An 18799-nucleotide genomic window follows, 5' to 3' on the forward strand; every position below is an offset into this window, starting at 1 on the left:
CTCATAAATTGGGGAAGATTGTTGAGCAAGAAATACCTAATACAACAACAAATCTACATCACATACACTACAAAAAAATAAGGTTGAATACAACCGATCTAGTTCAACCAGGATGAATTCGACTGCATTCGGTCACAGTTAAAGGACACGGTTAAATTCAACTGAAAGTGGTCGCAAATAATACGGTCAAATTTATTCGATCAAATTTGGTATTTACTTCAATTGTAATCAGTTGAATTTAGTGTTACCAAAAATGGGAGTAAATTTTCCCACCAATGATTTATTTGAAACTTCTAAATTTAACCGATTTCGGTCAATTTGGGATTTGGAAATGGTGAGAAATTTCCCACACTTTATAAAAAATTTGGTGCAAAAGTGGGAATAAAATTTCCCTGCCCTTTTTGCAATTATATTTCAATAGAAATCAGTTGTATCTATCTAATATGACCACATTCGGTTGTATTAAGTATTTTCTGAATTTTAAACTATTTTTAAAAAACTATTAAAGTGTCCGGTCGAATTTAGATGATCACATTTAACCGGTCAAATTTAGTATTAAAATAACCGTTTCCGATCGAATTTAGCTAAATATAACCGATTTTTGATTGGTTGTACTTAACTTTTTTCTTGTAGTGATTTTATCCTAAGTTGCATGGTTTGCCTCGGCTCAAGTACTAGATGTAATGAGGAATGAAGTTTGTCAAAGAGGGATCATGACATTTTGAAATCTATGTGAGCTAGAGTAAATATTTTGAAAGAAGATCAGAAGATGATCATGCCTCAAAGTGCAGAATAAAGCTTATAGCGAATAAAGTTATGGATTGAAAAATTTTCTAAACATTACATCAACAAGTAATAGATTCATCACATGCTACAAGTACTTATAGAAAAGTCCCCTTGAGAAAACTGTATTAATAGCCATATTTGAAATGTCTTACCGAGAGGAAAAGTGCTAAAGAAGTTGAGATGTCAAAGCACTGTCGAAATATTTCAAATAACCGTAATATCCAAGCATGTCGCTGACTCTATTGCTGCTTCTGCTATCTTTTCTTCCATTTTTAAGTTAGAATTCCATGATTAAGATTTTCAACCTAAACCACAACGACTCTCTGATCGAGATGTCACAAGGACTGCCTCAAAGGCCAAGTCATGTTGTGAGATCTCATATATTGATATGCTATACAGGTTTCTCTTAATTTTATTGGTCAAAATGTAAAGGCTGTAAGAAAAGGTCTCAATGATATAATAAATATTTGATGTAGTAATTCGAGAATGAGAGATCACAACATGACATGAGTACACGAGTTCTCAACATGAATAATTCAAATGAAATAGTGACAAGGTAATACGGATGTCACTCTAGAAAAGCACGTGACAGCTTTGATCAGTTTAAAGCCTCAGCACAAGTTTGTTATCACTAAGGCAATTGGGTCACAAATCAACAAGGAGCTGTTATCTGTTATGTGGACCTAGGCATATAGCTGCCAGCTGTGATATAGTTTGTTAGAATTGTTTGTCTATAAATACTTTCACAGACTCTGTTTTTTACTTACTTGATTGAAAATACATTTTACTTTCTTCTTCATCTCTTCATTACTCTATCTGTTTAAGCTACACACACAGATGTTCAAGCTTCAATTTATAATTCTTTTATGGTATCAGAGCTAAACATAATGAATGTCGATCCTATCGCTACTTCGTCTTCTTCGTTACTCGTTTTGGATTGTTACAACATCTACAATCTCCATTGAAGATCTCTTCAAGCCCTAATTTTCAGGTTTTCTCGTTCTTTTATCAATTTTCACGAGTTGTCATTCTCTGAATCTTCAATTTATAGTTTTTTAGAACTGTAATCGTTAGATTAGATCTGATTGTTAAATCGTCAATTAGACTTGTTTCCGTAAATAACTTGACATTTTATCAAACAGTTTATATACAATTAGTCATGTCGAAACATGTTTTTGTAAACGCTGTTCATGCTTCGTCTTCAAATAGTCATTCAGATGACGTTGTTGATGATAATAATGAACAAGAACAGGTTACAGAACAATTGTACAATAATATAGCAGTGGATAGCAATGCACATCCTTTGTTTCTTCATAACAATGATCATCCAGGCTTGCTTTTACTTGCTAAGAAACTAACTGGTCCAGACAACTATGCGCCTTGGAGTAGGTCTATGCAGATTGCTCTTAATGCTCGTAATAAGTTTGTTTTGGTAAATGGATTGTATCCAAAACCAGATGTTAATTCTCCGTTGTGTGCACAATGGGAGAGAGTGAATGATTTAGTCATCACTTGGATTCTCAATTCTGTTGCTGATGATATATCTGATGGATTAAACTATGTCACTATAGCAGCTGAAGTTTGGAATGAATTAAGAGAACGTTTTTCTGGTGTTAGTGGACGTAGAATTTTTCAAGTTCTTAAAGATATTCACAGTTTAGAGCAAGGGAATAAATCAGTTGAAGTTTATTTCCATAAATTGAAAGGTTTATGGGATGAATATGTTGTACTTGAGCCAACTATAGATTGTGTTTGTGGTGCTCATAAGATCCAGATTGAAAGGGATCTATAAAGAAAGCTTTTGCAGTTTTTAATGGGACTACATGAGAGTAACTCTACAATTCGAGGACAGATACTCATGATGAGTCCATTGCCTTCACTATCACAGGCCTATGCTTTTGTCAAACAAGATGAAAGGACACGTCAGGGTCATCAGGCTTTCTCTACACCTGTTAGTCCTTTTGTTAATGCTTTAGTAGCAAATGCTGATGTTTCTAGCACTGCTGGAGGATTTAAGAAATCATTTACTCCTAATACAACCAAGCCTGTCATAAAATGCTCACATTGTAATTATAATGGGCATACTAAAGAGAATTGTTTCAAGCTGATTGGCTATCCTCCAGGATGGAAAAAGAAGAAGGAGATCTCTAATGCTATACAAGGAACTTCTTCACAGTTCAGGGCTTTGCCTAAGCAACCTCAAGTCAATTCTGTTTTGCCTGGTTCATCTGGATCATCTTCTGATCAGATACATCAAATGCAGAATCAAATCAACCAGATAAGTCAAATGATGAGCCTCTTCATGGGCAATACTAAGAGAACAGGCAGTCCAGAAGATCATTTGGCTGGGATGGTTACTTCACGAGTTAGCCTTGTTGTTTCCAAGACTTCTGCTTATATTTGGTTGGTCGACACAGGAGCAACAGACCATATATGTTGTTTGTTAGACTCATTAACCAATGTTCAGACTCTTTTGCAGCCTATTAATTTGGCTCTACCAAATGGTGCTACCATCTTGGTTACACAAAAAGGTACATATACTGTACGACCTCAACTTGAGTTGCACAATGTCTTATTTGTGCCTACATTTGGATATAATCTGTTTTCTGTCTCCAAATGGTTGGCTGATTCCCAAGATCGCGTGGTGTTTTTGCCTAATCAGTGTGACTTTTATGATAATCAATCTGTCGTTCCTTTGATTAATGGATTGTTAGTTGATGGTCTCTACCATTTAGATTGTTCTTTGACTAATGAAGATAGTCACGATACTTCCCAGTTTGTGAATAGTGTTACAAAGCATAAGCTTAGTGCACTTTGGCATTTACGTCTAGGACATGCTTCTACAGATGTTTTACATCATATTTCTGACATCAAAAACACTATTTTGGAGAAAAGTACTCAAAGTTGTCCTATTTGTCCTATATCAAAGCAAACTAAACTGCCATTCTCATTAAGTAACAGTCGAGCTGAGTGTGCATTCCAACTTGTTCATATGGATTTGTGGGGACCGTATGCACATGAAACACATCAAGGTTGTCGTTATTTCCTCACGATAGTGGATGATCATACAAGAATAGTTTGGACTTTCTTGTTACCCAACAAACAGTTTGTGTTTAGTCAAATTCGAGATTTTTTGGCGACAATTGAAACTCAATTTGGCACTAAAGTTCAGCAAATTCGCAGTGATCATGGTACTGAATTCTTCAATGCTGCTATGAATTCTCTTTTATCTGATAAGGGGATTTTACATCAGGCTTCTTGTGTTGGTACACCTGCTCAAAATGGCAGAGTTGAGCGGAAACATCGACATCTTTTGTCTATTGCTCGTGCTATTCGATTTCAATCTGGACTTCCCATTCAATACTGGGATGAATGCATTTTAACAGCTACTTACATTATCAATAGGCTTCCCACTCATATTCTTGGTAATAAGACTCCTTTTGAATGTTTGTATGGTAAGTTGCCTGACTACACACAATTTCGTGTGTTTGGTTGTTTGTGTTACTCTTCCATTCATAGTGCAGATAAGTTCAGTCCTCGTGCCATACGTTCAGTTTTTCTGGGTTATCCACCTGATCATCGGGGATTCAAACTCCTAAATCTAGCCACTAACGAGATTTTTATATCTCGTCATGTTGTGTTCCATAAAACTCAATTTCCTTTTCATGATGCAACTACAAGCGTTTCTCAGGATGATCCTTATCATTTGCATCATTGGTTAGAGACTCCAGCTGATTCTGGTCATCTTTATGGAGGTCCTATTTTACCTTCTATTTCTTCAGACTCTTCTATTGATCCTGAGTCATCTACGATGCATAATGTTGATGCTAATGAAGATGCTCCTTCCTTTTCTGATTGGCATTCTTTGCCACCAGATGAAGATAATCTTGTTAATCTGTCACATGATACTACTTTGAGTGATGCTCATGATCATTTTGTTCGTAAATCTGGTAGAGAACGTAAACCCCCAGTCTGGTGGACAGATTATCAGGTCAATTCTATACAAGGTCTTTCTAATGGCAAGTATCCTATGTCTGCTTTTCTTTCTACCGGTTCTTTTTCTACTACACATGCTGTTTTCTTCAGTCAGCTTGTTCAGAATCATGAACCTAAGTCTTTTGCTCAAGCTGTGCAAGATCCTCATTGGATTGTAGCCATGAACAAAGAGCTGGATGCCCTTGAATCTAATCATACCTGGAATTTAGTACCACTTCCTACTGGAAAGCAGACTATTGGATGTCGTTGGGTATTCAAAATCAAATACTTAGCGAATGGAGAAATTGACAGGTTCAAAGCCCCGCTGGTAGCCAAAGGGTATACCCAAGAACCTGGTGTTGATTTTCATGACACATTTGCTCCTATGGCAAAAGGGGTTACTGTTAAATCAGTCATGGCACTTGCAGCATCAAAGAACTGGCTACTTTTTCAGTTAGATATTAACAATGCTTTTTTACATGGTGATCTTAGTGAAGAAGTCTACATGGATTTACCACAAGGATACATTGTGGATTCTGATTCGTTGCATCTGGTTTGTCAATTGATTCGTTCAATATATGGTCTACGACAGGCTTCTCGTCAATGGCACAAGAAATTATCTGATTTTTTGCTGCTTCTTGGTTTCACACAGTCATTGGCTGATTATGCTTTGTTCACTCATCAACACAGAGATTTCTTTACTGTGGCTGTCATTTATGTCGATGATATCTTGTTGACTGGAAATTCTACAGACTTTATTACTTCAGTCAAGGATGCTTTACATGCTAAATTTAGCATCAAAGATTTGGGTCAGGCCAAATATTATCTGGGACTTGAGATTTCTCGAACTGATGCTGGTTTATTGTTGAGTCAGCAGAAATTTGTTCTCGATATGCTTGTTCATACAAATTTGCTTGATTCCAAACCTCTATCTATCCCATTAGATCAACATACCAAGCTTTTTGATAATATCAAATCCGGACTCCCTATCAAGAATCCTTCTCTTTATCGTAGTTTAGTTGGCAAGCTCTTATATTTGACTTTTACACGTCCTGACATCAGTTTTTCGGTCCATTTACTTAGCCAATTTATGCAAGCACCTCGTGCCAAGCATTTGGCAGCTTTGATCAGAGTTCTTCGTTACTTAAAGTGCACTGCTGGAATGGGACTTTTCTTTCGTGTTCATACTCCTTTAATTCTCAAAGGCTATTGTGATAGTGATTGGGGATGATGCACTATTTCTGGTCGGTTTGTTACTGGTTACTTGCTCCAGTTGGGTTCTTCTCTCATCTCTTGGCAGGCTAAGAAACAGACAGTTACTTCTCAAAGTACTGCTGAGGCTGAGTATCGAGCATTGGCTTCGATTACTACTGAGATTATGTGGCTTCGGTACTTGTTGGCTGATTTATATGTTCCAGTTGATTACATTGTTGATGTCTGTTGCGATAATCAAGCTGCTATTGACATAGCTAACAATCCAATTCAACATGCTCGTACTAAACATATTGAACTGGATTGTCACTTCATCAGAGAAAAGGTCCAGGCTGGTATAATTTTGCCACGAAAAATTCCTAGCAAACTTCAGTTGGCTGATATTCTAACCAAGGCACTTGGTGGGACTGCTCATTGGTTTATCTGTTCCAAGCTTGGTCTTCACAATCCCTGTGTTCCTCAAGCTTGTGGGGGGAGTAATACGGATGTCACTCTAGAAAAGCACGTGACAGCTTTGATCAGTTTAAAGCCTCAGCACAAGTTTGTTATCACTAAGGCAATTGGGTCACAAATCAACAAGGAGCTGTTATCTGTTATGTGGACCTAGGCATATAGCTGCCAGCTGTGATATAGTTTGTTAGAATTGTTTGTCTATAAATACTTTCACAGACTCTGTTTTTTACTTACTTGATTGAAAATACATTTTACTTTCTTCTTCATCTCTTCATTACTCTATCTGTTTAAGCTACACACACAGATGTTCAAGCTTCAATTTATAATTCTTTTACAAGGACATAGTACATTCAGTATTGATTTCACACAAAGATCAAATTACTGAAATAAACTTAGTGCTTACTCAAATATGAAGGGCTAGAATGAACTAGAAAAGTTGTCAACAAAAAGATTCATGTGATCCAGGTTCAGAGTTGACAAAAGGTGTTGTGCATATCTGTTTGGGCTATTTTTAGAAAACTCTATAACATAGCATGTTCATGTCTTATAAAGTATCCATTATCTTTCCATTCTAGCGAACTAACAATGAAGAGAGTGTGTGAGGAAAAATAGGAAGATATGTCTTTTAATACTATCGCTTTCTTTTTTTGTTTGTTCTAAGACGAAGATCAAAGTTCATATTCTTAAATTCATAGAATTGAATCACCTTTAAATTGATTAATAAATAATTCAGTTTAGAGTTTATATTTTTATGTGTTTTCTTCTCACGCATGCACTTCAAATAATACATTTCTACTTTATTTTCAAGTTATAATTCATCAAATCGAATCTCAAGTCTTTTTTGCGTTTATTCTTGGTCACACACATTCAACTCCCCTTCTCTGTGTGAACTCATACATAACAGAATCCACCAAGTATCCTTACGTACAAAACTAAATTAACTTCAGAACAAACTAACATGGAATTCTAAACCTTCTTCGCACGTCGAGCATCATATTTAGAACGGTCTTTTGTCATGCATCTGTTTTTTTTACGAAAGTATCAGATTGGTCGTCTTTATCATGCCTCTCTTGCATATATTTCTTGGATTTTCCAAACACAATTTCTTTATCTCTCTTTCTTTTCTTATCATGAGAGCTTAATGCCTAGTCAAAATTTTCACTATAGCAAATCTCTCTCCCACTCGAAAATTGCATCAAAATATTTATAAGATATTATATTGTGTATATTTATATTCTTAATATTTAGCATATAATAATGATTAAAATAATGCAATGTATGGTTAACAAGCCAATATTAATTACATAAACTTTGTTAAATAAAATATGTATATTTAGCCTATAACATTTATTAAAATGACTGTCAAAATAATATTTACTAAAAAGGAAACAAATTTCAACTAAATTTCAATCATTGAAATTTTTATTTAAGAATTATAAAAAAATAATGCATTTAAAAAAATATTGACTAAACACATAAATCAAAACTATATAACTAGAGTACATTAAAAACAAATAAATTGGAAATTTTATATTTCTAAATTTAAAACTTAACTAGAAAAATATCACTTATAAATTTAAAAACAATAATATATACATAAATATGAATATTCATTTAAAACTTAAAGTGACTAAAATATATGTAATCACTAAAGAAGTAAATGAAAATTAATTGAATTAGCTAAACATTTGTTAAGTAATAATATAACTAGTTTACTAGTAGTTTACTAAGCCGTTATTGAACATGTTTCTTTGAAATACATATAACTAAAGAAACTTACTTTTTTAGATAAATCGAATACTATCGAAAACCCTTGTGTCATGAAGTTTAGTTGTTCATGCACTCAATTCATTGCAGGAGCATAGAAAATTTTAAGACTAAAAATTTGACTATATAAAAAGCTATTAAAAGAATGAAAATTGTAAGGAACAAAATATGTGTTAAATATACGGTTACTGTAAAAAACACAAAATGTTATTTAACCAAGTATGATCCACCACATATTAGCAAGTCTAACACCTTTACATTTAAATTTATATATATCTCTACAAACGAAATTCGGGTTAAATAGTTAGTCATGAGTAGTCAAAATTCGAATGTGAACTTTTCCTGCAATAAAATAACAAATAAAAGTTAAAAATGTCAAATCCTATATCCAAATACAAAAATTAAAATAGGTACAAGTTGTGGACAATTAATCTTTAAGCATGTGTATATACACGAGTTTGACATAAAATTAAAAGGTAATAAAACTGTTTCATAAAAGTATAAAAAATAAGAAATGACACTAAGTATTTTATAATTACTAGCTTAAAACCCGTGCGATGAACGGACTCCGCAGAATTTTTTTTAATATTATATACTTTTTAAAAAAAAAATTGAATTCAATTCTTAATTTTGTTCATTTAAAACTTTAAATGATATGATTTCATGATAATTATATAAGTAAACGTATATGTTCGTAACTATTTAGAACATTTAAACTTATTTAAAATGATAACATTGATAAGGGGGAAATATTATTATAATGAAATTATCATCTTATCGAGGGTAAATATATAATGTCTCCATTATGTTGGTACCTTAAAAAACTATTATTTTAGCATGGTGATTATTTAATCGATTAACTATAACTCTATTAAGATATAGTTTTATTGATAATTCTAAGTGTATTTAAAAAAATTATGTTTTAACTAAAATTTGATTTTTTATTTCCCATAAATAGGATACGAATTATACTTAGTCTATTATTAATTTGATTTATCTCGGAATAGTGATTTACATTATTTTATTTTAGCTCGATGCACAATACACCGACCAAATCAAACTAATTATTTTTAGTTTAATTTTATTTTTACTTTTAAATTCCCGATCAATAAGATAATTTTATTTTAGACTAAATAATTAGTATTTATGTTTTTTTGTTGGTCGAATTGTATTTTTATTTTAGTTTTGTGTTAGTCTGAATCAATTATATAATGTATTTCCTGGATAAATAAAATATATTTTTTTATTTATCCAAGTTCATTGGTATAATTTTTTTAGGAAATTTGATAGTATTATTATTTTATCTTAACCCGAGCCACATTATATATCAACCAAATCTTAAGAATTATATTTAGTTTTTTTAAATTTAATTTAGCCCAAAGTAACAAATTAGAATGATATAGAACTCAATATGAATTAAAATTTAAATTGGTAGAAGAAGTTGAATTTAATATAAATTATAGTGATATAGAGTTCGATATAAAACATAATTGAAATTGGTCAAGTAATAGAGGAAGGTGACTTCAATATCAATTAAAATTAGAATTGATCGACCTTAGAATTAGAAAAATTAAGTAAGGATAATTAAGTAAATTCAGCAAGTACCGACTGACCGACTATCAAACTTTTAATGTTTCGTCTATTATAATAAAGTATTGATTATATACTCCTGTTGAGGCTGGAACCTTAAAAGAAAAAAGTAAATTTTTCCCTGAAGAAAAGTTCTAGGAAAATAATAAAAATAAGTTGCATTTTATATTTTATCTTGAAGACAAATTTTAGGGAGAGAATAAAAATAGCTTATAAGATAAATGATGTTATGTAATTAGTAGATGATTTTTGGTCTTTCATTGGAGAAGGTCATGTCGTACCTCCAAACACTTTGTTGACCTATATCAGGCATCTTTGAAAAATGTTGAAACTAATTTCACCGAACAGAATGATCCTTTGGGGATCGCCCATCTTGAATCACACCTCGGAAGTGACAATCAAGTTGATCCTTCGGGCTTTACTCACATGGAAGTTGGTGATTTCTTTGAAGATATTGATGTGAACATGCCTAAATTTGGTGGTGATGAGCATAATTAAACAAGATCTTACCGTGCTAGTTGAACTTTTTCTTTATGTTGCACTATCTATTTTTAAACTTTGAACTATGATAATCATTATTATCAGTTGCATATGTAATTTTCTTTCATTAATGAAGTACTTGAGATGTTTAACCACACATACAATTTTAAAAAATCAGAAATATTTTTCGCATCTAGCATTAGCCAAAGCTAATGTAAATACAATATCGGGTGCATCATATATAATTGAAGGCTCCGGAAGAGCAAATATAGTGCTACCTAATGGTACATGTTTATTGATTGTAAATGCAATATTTTCCACCCGATCAAAAAGAAATCTTTTGAGTTTTAAAGATATACGCTAGAATGACTATCATATTGAGACAACAAATGAACATGAAAATGAATATTTATGTATCACGACTATTGTCTCAGGAAGGAAACATGTGATAGAAAAACTCCCATCATATAATTCTGGATTATATTATACTTTCATAAATCCAGTTGAGTCACATATGACTATTAATAAAAGGTTTGTTGACCCGAGAAATTTTATTATATGGCATGATCGTTTAGGCCATCCGGGTTCAACAATGATGCGAAGAATTATTCAAAATTCAAATGGACATCCACTCAAAAAAAAATTGTTTTATTGTCCAAAGATTTTTCATGTGTTGCTTGTTTTCAAGGAAAATTGATAACAAAACCATCTCCTGTGAAAGTTACAATTGAATGCCCAAAATTTTTGGAGCGAATTCAAGGAGATATATGTGGACCTATTACCCCATCCAGTGGACCATTTCAATATTTTATGGTACTCATTGATGCACCACACGATGGTCACATGTTACTTTATTGTCCACTCGTAATGTTGCTTTTGCACGACTTTTTGCTCAAATAATTCGATTAAGAGCACAATTTCCTGATCATAATATAAAGAAAATAAGATTGGATAATGCAGGAGAATTTACATCCCAATCTTTTAATGATTATTGTATGTCGATTGGGATTGAAGTGGAACATTCTGTTACCCACACACACACTCAAAATGGTCTTGCTGAGTCTTTCATTAAAAGGTTACAGTTAATTGCAAGACCATTACTTATAAAATTTTTTTTACCAAATTCTGCATGGGGGCATGCGATTTTACATGTGGCTTCTTTAGTTCGGTTAAGACCGACTTCTTATCATAAATATTCCCCACTACAACTAGTAAATGGTCAAGAACCAAATATCTCTCAGTTGAAAATTTTTGGGTGTGCAGTTTATGTTCCAATATCCCCTCCCCAACGAACAAAAATGGGACCCCAAAGAAGATTAGGGGTATATATTGGATTTGATTCTCCCTCGATTATTAAATATTTGGAGCCCATGACTGGTGATTTATTCACGGAAAGATTTGCCGATTGTCAATTTGATGAGACAGTTTTTCCTGCATTAGGGGGAGATAAGATAAAATTCGAAAAAGAAAAGAAAGAAATTTTATGGAATGCAGTATCCCTGTCTCATTATGATCCTCGTACAAATCAATGTGAACTTGAAGTTCAAAATATTATCCACCTACAAGAAGTCGCAAATAGATTGCCTGATGCTTTTCCTGATGTCAAGAATGTGACAAAGTCACATATACCAGCTGTTAATGTTCCTTGTAAGATTAAACTTCCTGAAGAAAATAATAAAATCATGCTAGCAAATGAGTCTAAAGCACGCCAGAAGCGTGGTAGACTAATTGGATCCAAGGGTAAAACTCCAAGAAAAATAAGGAAACTTGATAAGGAAGTTGGAAAATCAAATGGTATCATAGAATTGATCACTGAAGAGACGTCTTTTAAGGATGATCAAACACCTGAAACTGTTGACAATGAAGAGATCTCGATAAATTATGTCATTTCAGGAAAGAGGTGGAACAGAAAAGAAATTGTCATGGATGATATATTTGCATATGTAGCCGCACTTGACATTTCGGAGGAAATCGAGGATCATGAGCCTAGATCGATCTATGAATGTAAAAGAAGAAATGATTGGCCAATGTGGAAAGAAGCTATTGAAGCAGAATTAAAATCACTTAAAAAACGCCAAGTTTTTGGACCTATTGTCCAAACACCAGCAGGTATAAAACCCGTTGGATATAGATGGGTATTTGTGTGTAAAAGAAATGAGAAAAATGAAGTTGTAAGATATAAGGCACGTCTTGTTGCACAAGGCTTCTCGCAGAGACCGGGAATTGATTACGAAGAGACTTACCCCGGTAATGGATTCAACAACATTCAGATTTTTACTCAGTTTATCAATTTTGGAAGGGCTCCGGATGAATTTAATGGATGTTGTGACTTCCTATTTATATGGATCGCTTGATAATGATATATTCATGAAAATTCCTGAAGGATTGAAAATGCCTGAGTCATGTAATCTAAAACCCCGAGAATTATACTCAATCAAGTTGATTAGATCCTTGTATGGGTTAAAGCAATCTGGACGAATGTGGTATAATCGTCTCAGTGAGTACATCCTAAAAGAAGGATATGTTAATAATGTCATTTGTCCATGCGTCTTTATTAAAAGGACATAAGGAGGATTCACAATTATCGCAGTTTATGTTGATGATTTAAACAACATTGGAACTCCTGCCGAACTTGATGAGACGGTTGCATACTTAAAGAAAGAATTTGAAATGAAGGACTTGGGCAAAACAAAACTTTGTCTTGGTTTTCAAGTTGAACACTTATCAAAAGGAATCTTTGTCCATCAGTCTGCATATATTGATAAGGTCCTTAAAAGATTTATTATGGATAAAGCATATCCTGTCAGTACACCCATGGTTGTGCGATCACTTGAAAAGAAAAAAGATCCATTCCGCCCAAGAGAAAAAGGAGAAGAACTACTTGGCCCTGAAATACCATATCTTAGTGCCATTGGTGCGCTAATGTATCTTTCCAATTGTACACGTCCTGATATCGCATTTTCAGTTAATTTATTGGCAAGACATAGTTCTGCTCCAACTCGAAGACATTGGACCGGTGTGAAACAAATATTTAAATATCTTCGAGGAACAATGGATATGGGTTTGTTTTATTCTAAAGACTTAAAAATGGAATTAGTTGGTTATGCAGATGCAGGATATCGGTCCGATCCCCATAAAGGTAGATCTCAAATAGGTTACGTATTCAAATATGGTGATACCGCAATATCTTGGCGGTCTACAAAGCAGACTTTAGCAGCAACTTCTTCGAATCATGCTGAATTATTGGCACTACATGAAGCTAGCCGAGAATGCGTATGGTTAAGGTCTTTGGTCCATCATATTCGAGAATCATGTGGTCTCTTAGTCAATAAAGGAAGTCCTACTGCTTTATTTGAAGATAATGAAGCATGCATCACTCAGACTCGAGAAGGTTACATTAAAGGAGATAGGACAAAGCACATTGATCCAAAGTTCTTCTTTACCCATGAACTTCAACAAAGGGGTGAAATTAATGTTTGTCAGATTCGATCATGTGAAAATCCAGCAGACTTGTTCACAAAAGCACTTCCTACATCTTCCTTCGAGAAGTTGGTACACAAGATTGGGGTGCGTAAATTTCGAGATCTATGTTGATTTTCATAGTCATGTTTAAATGAGGGGGAGATATAATGTCCTCTTTATTACTCGTTTAACACATGTACTCTTTTTCCTTCACTAGAGTTTTTCCCATAGGGTTTTTCCTAGTAAGGTTTTAACAAGGCATGATATTTTTATGAGTCATCTAAAGGGGAGTGTTATGTAATTAGTAGATGACTTTTGGTCTTTCATATGCCTACATTAATTAGAGACTTTTGGCTCTCCATTTTCTTGTAACATTCATCCCACTAGCCTATATAAGACTTGCTTGTATCATGGTTATGTACACAAGAATAAGATATTCTCTTTTCTTATTAGTTAGTTCTCTCTCAAAGTCTCTTATATATGTCTCTTATATATTATATTATATATAACAAATGAGTTTTTTTCTAAGAAATTATTTGGTGGCTTAGTTTTTATAATTTGACTTCAAAAGAAGTTTTAGAAAAATACATATTATATTTGAATTTGAGAGAAGTTTTAGCAAAACATGTTTTTTTGTTTTTTATTTAAAAATTTGAGATAATTCAAAATATAGACGAAAATTTTTTAGAGGGGCCACCTAAACGCCTATATCTTCTACTTTTTATAAGTATATTTTGTATATATAGAAGAGTTCAACAAAAAAAAGTCAATAAAACTTTTTTCATAAAAGTGTAATAAATAAGGAATGACATGAAGTATTTCTTAATTATTATATATTTTTTCGTGATAACCTTAAAAAAATAAGTTTTTCCTTGAAAAAAAGTTCTAGGAAAATAATAAAAATAAGTTGCTTTAATATTTGTTTTCAAGAGAAAATTTAGGGAAATAATAAAAATATGTGAAATAAATTGGTTTATAAGGTAAATGAGTTTTTTCTAAGATATTTTATACTAGGGTTACTTTTTATATTTTCATTTAAATAAAATGTTTTACGAAAATATATATTATAGTTTGATCAAAGGAGAAGTTTTAGTTATTAAAATTTTTTATTTTTTTATTTAAAAAAATGAGAAAATTTAAAATATATATTCAAACAATTTTAGAGGCGCCATCTAAATGAATATGTCTTCTTCTTTATCTAAGTATACTAATTTACTAACTAGCATTTTACCGATTATAAACATGCTTTTGAATAAAATAGTAATTTTAAAAAAAAATATGATTTTTTTGATTTTCTGATTTTGTGTTGCTCATTTTAAAATTCTGAATAAATACATAATTCTAAAGAAATGTCTTGTAATTATTTAAATTAAGATAATATAAGTGATGACCCATTACCACAATCATACAAACCATACAACATAACTACTACACAAAATAAGTAACTATACTTAATGACTTTGAAAAAGAACCATGTTTTTTTTTCTCTTCTACGATTTTCTTGTTATCAAAATATTTGATTTGACCCAATATTTAATAAATTGCACTTCACAATAATCCTAAAAACCGAGCATTTAGGTTTTACATGTTTATGAAAACATTAAATAATAAGTATTAGAACAAATCTAAAAATAGAACAATAATAGTAACAAAAATAGTATTATTGATTGATTGTTGAATTTTTAAAATACTTCACGTAATTGTTATAAAATAAATCAACAGATCAATATATCTATATTTATATATACACATATACATATAAATATATATAAAAAGATGAAAAAAACAGCTCACCGTTGTTGTAGTTGCTTTCTATATATATAAACTCTTTTCTATTATTTAATCTCTCATTTTATAATTTTATATTTTGATATATTGATTCATACACATGACTTTATAATAGTTTTTTGACTTGTTATGAAAAATTAATTTTCTTTTGAATTTAAGAGAAAATTTAGAAAAATATTAAAATAGAAATTTTACTTTTCTCTATTAGTAAATCTTTGAAAGCACTACAAGAAAGTTTTTTTGAACTGGAGTCTTAATTATAATTGAGACACTTAGGATGGAAAAAATTTGTAGTTTTTGCTCAAGTAGTAAGTTCAATTTTTCGTCACAAAATAAAATGGTGTCGAATGGTAGGAAGCTAGTAAGGTAAATTGAAGTAATTTTTTATTTGAAGAGAAAATTTAGAAAAATATTAATAAAAATATTTTATTTTCATTTATTTTCAAATCTTTAAAATATAAGTAATAGTAGTTTTATGCATGAATAATTATAAATATTTAATAATTTTTTTATTAATTTTTGTTTTTCATTAACTAAATTTTAATATAAAAATTTTATTCTTTAAATAAATTTATATTTTTTAAATAATGTATTTTGTACTTATATTTTATATTTTTATATTTGACCATGACAACATTTGTATAACATACAATAATTTTACGAAATATCGATGAGGTTTGTTAAATTGTTACCAATTTATATTTTAATTATTTATCTTTTTTATTTATTTCAATATTTAACATTTCAATTATATATGTATTATATGTTTATTTGTAATGAATCATATTTATTAGCTTGCGGGTGTTAACCATTGGGATAAAGACTCGCAAATAGGCTAGGTGTCTGACTCTAGTGTATCATTAATTTTCTAAAATTAATTTACTATATTAGTCATGATAACCAAATCAATTTATCTTTCTTACTCCAATTATATATGAGATATGATAATAATATAATGATTGTAAAAAAGTATTGAGAAAATATATTTATAGATGTTTTTGTAATATTTTATTGGCTAACATTAAAAGATTTCTTTTAGAAAATATAATATATTAAGATATTTTAAGAGAAAGAGGAGAAATGGTAATAAAATATAGAAATTTGGCAAGAATATCAAGATGCTAATTTGACTTGGAGAGAAAGATTTTTAGGTAAATAATATAATGATAAGTTGATTTCAAAATTTTTAATGGAAAATATTGTAAAAACCTTAGGAGAATATTACAAATGATAAAAAATATTTATAAATATTTTTTTTATAATATTTTCATTGGCTAAAATTAAAAGAAGTTTTTTTTTTGAAAATATAATATAATAAGTTGAATATAGGAGGAGAAGAAATGATATTAAAAATAAATTTAGGAGATAATAAAGATGGTAAGTTTAATTTTTTTTAAGTAGAAGTACGATAATAATTCATTTAGCAAAATATTAGATAATTAAAATTTTTGATATTTATTAAATCAAAAAATTGAGAAAATTAGAAAAAATAGGATGAAATCATTTGATAAATGTCACCTAAACGCTAAACAACTAGGTCTTCTTATTTATATTATTTAAGTATATTGATTAATTGATTTTTGTCCAAACAAAATATAAATGACTTGACTTCTACTTTGTAGACTTTACAAAACTCATAGTAACGGATTAAAAACATGTACTGAGAATTTTTTAAAATAAAATTATAAGAACTTGTGATTTTTCTAATTAAATTGATGATTTTATTAAATTTAAAAATTTTACTCTGCACAAAATCATCTATGAAATTAAAAATATTAAATTTACTAAAAATTCACTGGTTTCCCCTAAACTTGTTCTTATGACGTTTCTCAAGTGACCCACGTCTAATCACACAAGTTTTTTTCTAGGACTAATCACATTTGTTTGAAAAACAAAAAATACTTGTATACATTATGTGCCAAGTAAATCAAGGATATGGACACTAAAATATAATATATTCGATGCCCTGTATACAAAGCAACTTTCCAAAATTATCATTCAGCAGAACAGCATGAGAAAAGTCAAAAACACTAAAACAGTGAAGCATAATAGATACGCAACGATAAAAAAAATGAAAAGTAATAATGTCCAAGGCATAAACACGAGATGTAACACTAATAACCGAAAAGACCAGTAAATTCTATAAATCGGTTGAAGAACTTTCTGACATGGTAAGAAGGTCCTCCAGCAAATCCACTCCCAAATCCTCCAACACTACCATATTATTGTTTACATTTCTATCCAAGGAGGAAAAACCAGTAATCTTCTTAGTGGTTTTACTTCTCTTTGTAATACTTCTAATGTTATGTGTTTCTTTTAAAGCTGCAGCAGGCGAAGATCCCTCTTTGCAGCAGTAATTTAATCTTTGGAGAGAATCTTGAACTCTTTCGGTGGAAAAGTTGAGATTAGCCAAAGATCCACGCATCAAATAAGCAGCTTGATCATAAACCAAGCCAGCCTCCTCAGCACTGTTAAATGTTCCAAGCCAAACCCTTTTTCCACTTCTAGTCGAATCTCTAATCTCCGCTGCAAATTTTCCCCAGGGACGCTTTCGAACGCCTATGTAACGTTTTTCCTGTTGTTTTGTCTCATGTTGGTCAGCTAGAACTTCTTGTTCCTGTTTAACGTTTGAGATAACTTCTTCGTCGTTGTTCCTGTTCCTTGATGAATTTGTATCCGATAAATCTTTAAGTTGTCGATCTGCAGTAAAATCAGTCAAGAGTGAGGAATTGTAGTGATAATCATCTTTTTGAGATTGAAGGAAGCTGTGGTGATACAGTAGTTCATCCCAAGAGCAAGGGGAAGTGGGAAAGTTCATCTATGAATTGATAGATTAATTTTCAACTTGTAAACTTTGGGTTAGGTTTGTAATCCTATATGGACTATGAAAAATGTTTGTTTGGAGCCCCACAACTTTATTGCATAGACAAGTGGGGCTATACATATATTTATAGAACATTATATATAGGAGAACAGCGTATACCTATACATTAAAATTAGGAGAACCCAGAGGACAAACACAGATATATTACATTTATTTTTTAGCTAGGCCATACTAAAGAAGTTGACACAGATACTATGTGTGTTAATGACATCTTCGCATTAGTTTTGTTGTATGCGTTTGTTCAGCTACATATTACACAACTTAGAAATTCAACCCTTATATTAAAACAATTCTCAATTATTCAATTCATATTTTACACTGGTTGGAGGCTAATATATTTATATATATATATATATATTATATATATAGCATTGCATATTACACTTAACTTAGAAATTGTAC

At 31.2% G+C, this 18799-nt stretch overlaps 2 protein-coding genes across 2 annotated transcripts; one reads left to right on the forward strand and one right to left on the reverse strand.

Annotated features, from left to right (window-relative positions):
* The first annotated feature begins 1945 nt into the window (after nt 1-1945).
* Nucleotides 1946-2578, forward strand: LOC141719121 (uncharacterized). Its single transcript, XM_074521503.1, has one exon. The coding sequence runs from the start codon at nt 1946-1948 to the stop codon at nt 2576-2578; it is 633 nt and encodes a 210-aa protein (XP_074377604.1).
* A 14871-nt stretch (nt 2579-17449) lies between these two features.
* On the reverse strand, nt 17450-18447 carry LOC141720418 (ethylene-response factor C3-like). The gene has a single exon (XM_074522818.1). It carries the CDS (start codon nt 18329-18331, stop codon nt 17654-17656), a length of 678 nt encoding a protein of 225 aa, XP_074378919.1. The 5' UTR covers nt 18332-18447; the 3' UTR covers nt 17450-17653.
* Nucleotides 18448-18799: the final 352 nt, after the last annotated feature.

The sequence above is a fragment of the Apium graveolens genome, chromosome 4 (genome assembly GCF_009905375.1).
Source record: "Apium graveolens cultivar Ventura chromosome 4, ASM990537v1, whole genome shotgun sequence".
Lineage (NCBI taxonomy): Eukaryota > Viridiplantae > Streptophyta > Magnoliopsida > Apiales > Apiaceae > Apium > Apium graveolens.